Here is a 7,503-nt window from a genome sequence, read left to right as displayed (position 1 = left end):
ACATTAATGTATTTAGTTTATAATTGGGGGTGAACTGTCATTAAACTGTCTGTCACTGGAGTACTGAAGCTTTGTATGTGTTTAAATTTACTGTATAGAAATGTGTACTTGCATATAAAATACATAACCATCCAGGCCTCATATCTGTTCAGTATCTTTTTCTTTGCATGCCTTACAACTTTATTCTTCTCGTTGGGTCACTGGTTCTTCTTAGATGTATTCGTACAATATTTATATCTACACACCTACATTTTTTCTATATAGTAATTAATATAATAGTCCTGTCTATTCCTTATCTTTATTTGTCCAGCTTTATTGACCTTGTTTCAGTTTTTCTGTGCAAGTTCATCAATAAGAGCAATGCAAATACATAACATTATAAAAATAATTAAATAACACCGGTTACTAACTTACTACCTATGACAAACTGAGCGGGAACACTAAAGACACATATTTCAAAGCAACAACAACCAGAAGTGAAACGAAGCTGATACCAAAAAGTTGAAAACAATTTATTTTAAATCACAAAATGTTATAAAATGGACAGATAACTGAAGCAGTGAACCAATGGATCCAATCCCAAAGATAAACATAACTGACTTATCTTATAAATCAAAAGTACAATTAAACACACACAGGAAATACAAATAGGCGAGTTAAATCATTTAAATTGGACTATTGGGAAAACTGCATTATTAACAATAAACAGAACAAGATCTTCTTAACACTTTATATTTCTGCAGTTAGAATTTTTGTCTTTGAAGGAATGTATCACACATTTTAAAAATAATTTTAGTATTTTTTCTTGTTGCATCTAGAATAATTAAAGGATATCTTTCAATACTGGCTGGGATTTTAGTTTCTGTTATTTCCTGTCTCCAACAAGTAAGAAGCTCACAGGTTTCTGACCTTTAATAGTTTGTTCAAAGAAATGTGCTCACAAAAAGAGCTCCAAAATGTCCCAATTTAAGACAACTTTTAACATGCAAAACATCTGACCCTTCAAGCTTCCTGCAGCTGCACATTTTCTGTTTAATTTGAGAATTTAAGATTACACTGAAAGAAATCACCTGAGACATTGAACACAAATTATTTCCCTTAAACAGCTTTTAAAAGGTTTTTTTTTTACTGTGAAGCAGCTGCAGATGTTTCACATGTTGCTTCAGCAAAGTCCTGATAAATGGACTTTAAAAATAACAGCAAGTTTCGGGTAAAAGGAGTATAGGAAACCTTGATGTTACACAGGAGATAATTCTGTGCATGAATGTTATGAACACGCCTCTTAATTCTATATGAAAAGTAACAAAAATGAAAAATAGCCTCCATGAAACGTTTTTCTGATTTGAAGCTGAGAAAATGATTAGAAGCCTTTCCAATGATTTCACTCACCCATTTCTCTTTGTATTTAGTTATACTTTTGATTCACAGATATCCTTTTAGTGACGTGTGTCGTCGCCAGGGATCTCTGTTGTGCAGTAATGAAAATGCTTTATAAAATAAACACAGCCTCTGAAACTTCATTCACACTTTTCCAAATCTTTCAGCGCGCTTCATTTTCTTTGCCTGCAGAAAAAAACGGAAAGAAAACATCAACATTTATTCATTTATATAAAAGTATATACAAGTTATATAAAGGGCTTGATAGAGCAAAACTTAAAATTAATAAATAATAAATTAAAACAAAATTAAATTACAATTTGCAAGATGAGAAATTCCAATAAAATAATAAAATGTTAGAAAACAAAAAAAATAATAAAAATATAAATAAAATAAATAATAATATACTAGAAAACAATATAATGTAAAATTAAAATATAAAATAAAATGTTAGAAAACAACATAATGTAACATTTAAAATATAAAATAAAATGTTAGAAAACAATATAATGTAAAATTAAAAATAAAATATAAAATAAATTGTTAGAAAACAATATAATGTAAAATAAAATATAAATTAATAAAATGTTAGAAAATAATATAATGTAAAATTTTAAATTAAATATAAATAAATAAAAACATAAGGCTACAACATTACTCCAAAAAAGCTCAATTAAAAAGATGTATTTAATTCCTTTTAAAAATAGATATTTCCACAATTTAATAGCATAATAATACACATTAATACAGTCTTTGCGCTTTCTTCATTTACACAGGGATTTTTATGTTTAACTCCCTACATTGTCATAAAATAAAACTGAACACGATTATTTCAAAAATCAAAACAATAACAAAAATTAAAATGTTACTATGCATTTCTTTGTAATTCTCAGCTGCATGTATTCGTAAACTCAGCACACTTGATACTATTGATATGTGTGTATTTGAAGAACAGACTTTGTGTCTCCACTGAACATTTGAGTAAGATATTGATATGCTGACCATGCACAGACCATCCAACCTGACCATATCAGCTGTGACCAGTCTGGCCAGTTTAACTACACCTGATACAGATATGTTTCATCTGTGTGACACGTTGACTATACAATGTTCAGCAACCTGCAATGTCCAAGAATAACAGGCACCATGCCATGGCAACCATATAAAGTGTCCAGTCTCTGTCACATTCATTCATTTTCTGTAAACATGTCAGAGATGAGTCTGACGTCAGGTGGAATAAATGTGCATTCAACAATCACTTCTCCACTTCTTCTCTTCCATAAACCACAAAATGCATCCTGAAAAAGCAACAAGAACCCACCTCGACATCAGCTGAAACAGCTGGAGCTGTTGAGGCTCCGAACCTCTCCTTCCTCTTTTTCAGCTTCTCATCCTCTTCAATCTGAACAATAACAGGAAAAAGTCAAATATCACTTTATTCTCACAGATAGGACCCAAAAAAAGGCAGAAATGATAATCTGAACTGAAGCTCTCAGTCACCTTTTGTGAAACGGAAGAAACGTTCATGCCGAACCGCTCCGCTCTCTTCTTCAGCTGCTCCACGCTCACCTGATGAGACACAGATAAAAAACCAAAACATTAAAATTACTATCATCTCATTAACTGCAGGAATTAATGAAAAGTGTGAACTGCATGATGCAACACTTACCGGGGCTTTACTGTTTGCAACGGCACCTGTTGGAGAGATGAATGAGTGAGAAGCAGCAGGAAGAAAACAGGAAACTTTAATTTTAAAGCTTTATGTTGCTAAAGCATCCTGATATATGATGTTATGTTACATTCTAAGACGTTCAAACTCATGTTTGCTGGATGCAAGGGACACATATTCTTGTATTTCCCAGTAATTCTTGCAAAAAAAGAAGAAAGCAGCGGATCTGTGAGGTGTGCATTGCCCTGATCAAACCTGACTCCACTCAGAACACAAACATTTTAAATGTAGTTTGCTTATCGTCTCACAGACGGACCAGACAAAGCATCAATTTAGACTTTTAACACATCAGCACCGTGATGTAGTTATTTTGGCTGACTGATCCATTCAGCAGGCAAACATCACAGACAGACTAAATGTCCTTTAATGTGTGAGTCATATAGTGAAAGAGCAAACAGACCTGGAGCTGGACTGGAATCCTCTGCGGCTCCACCAAACCTGCAGAAAAGGAGAATATTCATTTCCAGAGGTCTGTGAGCATCGTGCCTCACTTCAATAAGTTAACCTGGAGGCTTGTTTAACCCTCTGAACCCCAAAATCCCGCCTGCATGACAATTGAACGGTATGTTTTCTTTAAGTAATTACCAAAAATCCACCGTTTATTGTAAAAACAATAAAGGTTACGGATGTTTCGGACATGTGACCAAAACAAAGCTTAAAACTGTGATATTTCTGTCAAAATCACTTTATTCTACATGTCTCATTTAAAACCTGTCCAAATATAAAGCGTTTGGAAGAACTAGATTCATTTTTATCAGACACACTGTGAAGACATGATTGATTCTGCTGAGACCAACAGTCATGTGACAAATATTCACTGAAAATCTGTTTACACAGAGCAGAGAGGAGAGGACAGGAGAGGCTGGAAACATGACAATACAGTGAGTAAAATGTAATAAGGGCAAAAAACTTGAAACGGCTTGTTGGGGTTCAGAGTTGCAGATGGTGAAGTCTGACCTTGCTGCTCGTATGGCCTTTTTGCTCTCAGCTGTCGCTGGCAGGTTGAAACGCTCAGCTCTCTTCTGTAGTCTCTGCTCAACAAAAGGAAAGATTATAAATCAGAACACAAACTGCAGGCAGAAGATGTGCTTCTGATGATGAATATTAGCAAAGATGTGATGAATCTAATTTGTACTTTAATCAGTTTAACACCCTGACACACTTGTGAGGAGCGCTGAAAGTTACACTGAATACATGTTTCCTTGATTTCTGTGTTAAAATATGCAAATCAAAGCTTAAAAATCGAAATGTTGCGTGCAAACATGTCATACGCACTTCAGTGGCAGTTGATGGAGGAGCAATTTTCACCACCTTCTTCTCAGCAGATCTGAAAGAAAAAACATAAAAAAATGAGATGAGCGAAGAATGATTAGAGGTGAAAACTAAAGACGGCCAGCCTGTCCAAGCACCTCTAAAGCTCACTAATTAACAATTAATTAACTTATTAACACGTTATATTTTGTTATGAAAACTAAATGAGAATAAACGTACGGTTCACCCTCAGTAGACTCTGAATCCTTTTCGTCTTTTACATCATTGGCACTCTCAACTTTAGTGAAGTCCTGAAAAAGAACATTGAAACTTTATCACAACTTCAGAAACTCAGCAGAGGTCTGAGAGGGGAAATAAAAGTGTCACGTTACCTCTGCATCCTCTGCCAACACTTCATCTACGTCCACGTCTTCCTCTGTTGTAAAAGGAAAGAGGACAAAAGTGACTTTGATCTCAGTGAGGAATCCATAAAATACAGGAAATAGCATCTCTTAACAGATCTGTAATCAACAGAAGTTCTACATCATGTCTGAATGTGAAGGGCCTGTGGTCTCACCATGCTCCTCCAGGTAGGCCTGCAGTCGGGCGATGAGCTCCCCTTTGTTCCCCTTGGTGTCCAGACCTCGGGCCTCACATTCTTGCCTCAATTCGGCAAGCTGTAACCAAAGGAGAGTGACTGACTGGACTATAGGTGATGGATTTATGTGGTGAGAAAACATCTCTTTCTCCTCTAGAAAACATAAACTTGGTTGTCTATTTTTTGGGCAAATGAATTCGTTCACCTGCAAAATGTGAGTTGAAGAGACACATCGACCATTAATGACTACAAATAAAAGGAAGTAGAGTCTGTGTGTGTGTGTGTGTGTGGATGTGTGTCTAAGGCATATCAGTAACCCAATTCGCTCTGGATTTCCACACCTGACTCATCTCATCTGTAATTCTATTTAGCCTACCTATCTTTCGGAATTTTAAAGTGCACTACAAGGTTCAATTTTCCAATAATATTTGCAAGGTTTCCTGCGAATATCAATGTTCAATGTGTATGTGTTGGATGGTGTGCGTACCTTATGAAAAGTAAGTGTTTTATGGAGTTGCAGACGTTGTAGTGGTCTGCATGTAATGTGCAAATGTTGTTAATCGCGATTAGCATGCTAAGCTTCTTTTTCTTAACTACAAAGACATTGAATGACGACAAAGAGACACAAAACTACCTACAAAAGACACTTGAAAAAGAGACTCACAAAATTACCAGGAAAGACACTAAATAATACAAAGACATGCAAAACTACAAAAAAGACACAAAACTACCAAGAAGGACACAAAATGACAAGGAAGAAAGAAAATAACAAGGAAAGACACAAAATGACTACAAAGGCTCACAAAACTACCAGGAAAGACATAACATTACTAAGACACACAACACTACCAAAGAAAGTCACAAAACTACCAGGAAAGCCACAAAATGATTAAAAAGAGACACAAAGTTACCAAAGAAAGAGACCAAAATGACGACAAAGACACACAAAACTACCAATAAAAGACACTTAATAGCTAAAGAGACTCCCAAAATTTCTAGGAAAGACACAAAATTAGCAAAGAAAGACATTAAATGACTCCAAAGAGACAAAAAATTACGATGAAAGACACAAAATGACTATTAAGACCCACAAAACTACCAAGAAAGACACAAAATGGCTACAAAGACACACAAAATTACCAAAGAAAGACACAAAATGACTATGAAATTACACAAACCAACCAAAAAGACTACAAAAGACAAAGAATACAAATGATTGACAGTCAAAATAGTGGACAGAGTCTCCAGCTGTACTAAAACCAGTATAATCATGTGTTTTATCAGCATGGCATCAATATTTCATTTGTTGAAAATATCAGTTATTATTAATTCCCGTATATTACAGCATCATTAAAAGACAAACTACACCATCTGAATGCTTGCCTACACAAGTACGTCTTCAAGTCTTCATTTATTTTATAAACAAGAGAAGATTAAATGCATTAAAAAGGAGTATTTTGGGCCTGATCCATCATTAATAATCTGACCGCTGGAGGTCAAACTCGGTCACTGAGCCGCTAATTTAATTGCGCTTGAACAGAGAAGGCGGGACTCTTTTAAACAACAACAGGGGCTTCGTTTGAACTTTAAACTAGTCATTACACGTCTGTGGTTTAACTTAAACTCATCCCGAGCTGTTTATTACCGCTAGAGGCTGGTTTTTGAGGGTTTTGTCGGTTAGCTTCGCCGCTCGGAGAACAACGTGAACACACGCCGGCTGTCGGTTCACACCCGGCGGACGCTTTTTACACGTCGAGCCGCTCAGCTCTTCGCCTCCTGACTGTCTGATATTAAACCCAACAGCTGTTAAAACACGATGTTTACTCATGAGCGCAGCTGATGTGTGTAATAAACGCACATTTGTGCCACTACAAACCTTGAGTTTCTGCAGCTCTATCACTTCGGCCATCTTTCTTTGTTGATGTCTTTCTTCCTCCAATCACACGGGAGCGGCTCTACTTCTGACCTCAGCACGCTCACTGCCCCCACTCACAGCGCCGCCCGGCGGCCGGACTGACGAACTGCAGGCAGGGGGAGAAATTTTAAAAATAAATAAATTCAATCAAGAAGTAATCAGAATACTCAAGTAAAAGTACGATTATAACAATTTGTATGACCTACACAAATTTACCAGTAGCAATAGTGAATTATTTTTATAATAACGTTATAAAAACACTCCATAATAACCATCATTAAAGGGGTTAATTGATAGTAAATTAAACTTTACTTAGTTATTTTATAAGAAAAAAATTAAGTGACGATTAAATCAACTATGTTTTATTATAAGTAATGTTATAATTTGTTTATTTTTGCACAATAAAAATGTACAAAAATAGCATAGATCTACCAAATATTCATCCCATATTGTTAATAGTTCAGAGATGTAACAGTGGATACAATCAAAAAAGTTGGAACGCTGCCTCAAATGTAAATAAAAGATTTATATTTAACATTCAACCAATAAACCTTATTGTAAATTTACATACATAATGTATAAATGATACATAATATACAGCCCTAACTGCATTAAGACGTCATGTAGTACAGT

The 7,503-nt window shown here is 35.2% G+C and overlaps 1 protein-coding gene across 1 annotated transcript; it reads right to left on the bottom strand.

Annotated features, from left to right (window-relative positions):
* Nucleotides 1–488: 488 nt before the first annotated feature.
* On the bottom strand, nucleotides 489–6,920 carry sarnp (SAP domain containing ribonucleoprotein). The gene is made up of 11 exons (XM_059334041.1): nucleotides 6,832–6,920; nucleotides 4,935–5,034; nucleotides 4,750–4,793; nucleotides 4,598–4,668; nucleotides 4,382–4,433; nucleotides 4,064–4,137; nucleotides 3,507–3,544; nucleotides 3,047–3,072; nucleotides 2,878–2,946; nucleotides 2,699–2,779; nucleotides 489–1,563 (listed from the first exon to the last, which is right to left on the bottom strand). The coding sequence occupies exons 1-11, from the start codon at nucleotides 6,862–6,864 to the stop codon at nucleotides 1,522–1,524; spliced, it is 630 nt and encodes a 209-aa protein (XP_059190024.1). The 5' UTR covers nucleotides 6,865–6,920; the 3' UTR covers nucleotides 489–1,521.
* Between the last annotated feature and the right edge of the window lie 583 nt (nucleotides 6,921–7,503).

This window comes from Centropristis striata, chromosome 5 (genome assembly GCF_030273125.1).
Source record: "Centropristis striata isolate RG_2023a ecotype Rhode Island chromosome 5, C.striata_1.0, whole genome shotgun sequence".
NCBI lineage: Eukaryota > Metazoa > Chordata > Actinopteri > Perciformes > Serranidae > Centropristis > Centropristis striata.
Note: the sequence above shows the minus strand (reverse complement) of the source record. Positions and strands in the feature narration are given on the sequence as shown.

What these genes read in the sequence shown, in the direction of transcription:
- sarnp (XM_059334041.1), bottom strand. Translation starts at nt 6,864, where the DNA reads ATGGCCGAAGTGATAGAGCTGCAGAAACTCAAG. An exon ending in TAGAGCTGCAGAAACTCAAG is followed by an intron (nt 5,035 to 6,831) that starts GTTTGTAGTGGC and finishes CTTTGGTTACAG; the next exon opens with CTTGCCGAATTGAGGCAAGA. An exon ending in TTGCAAACAGTAAAGCCCCG is followed by an intron (nt 2,947 to 3,046) that starts GTAAGTGTTGCA and finishes GTGTCTCATCAG; the next exon opens with GTGAGCGTGGAGCAGCTGAA.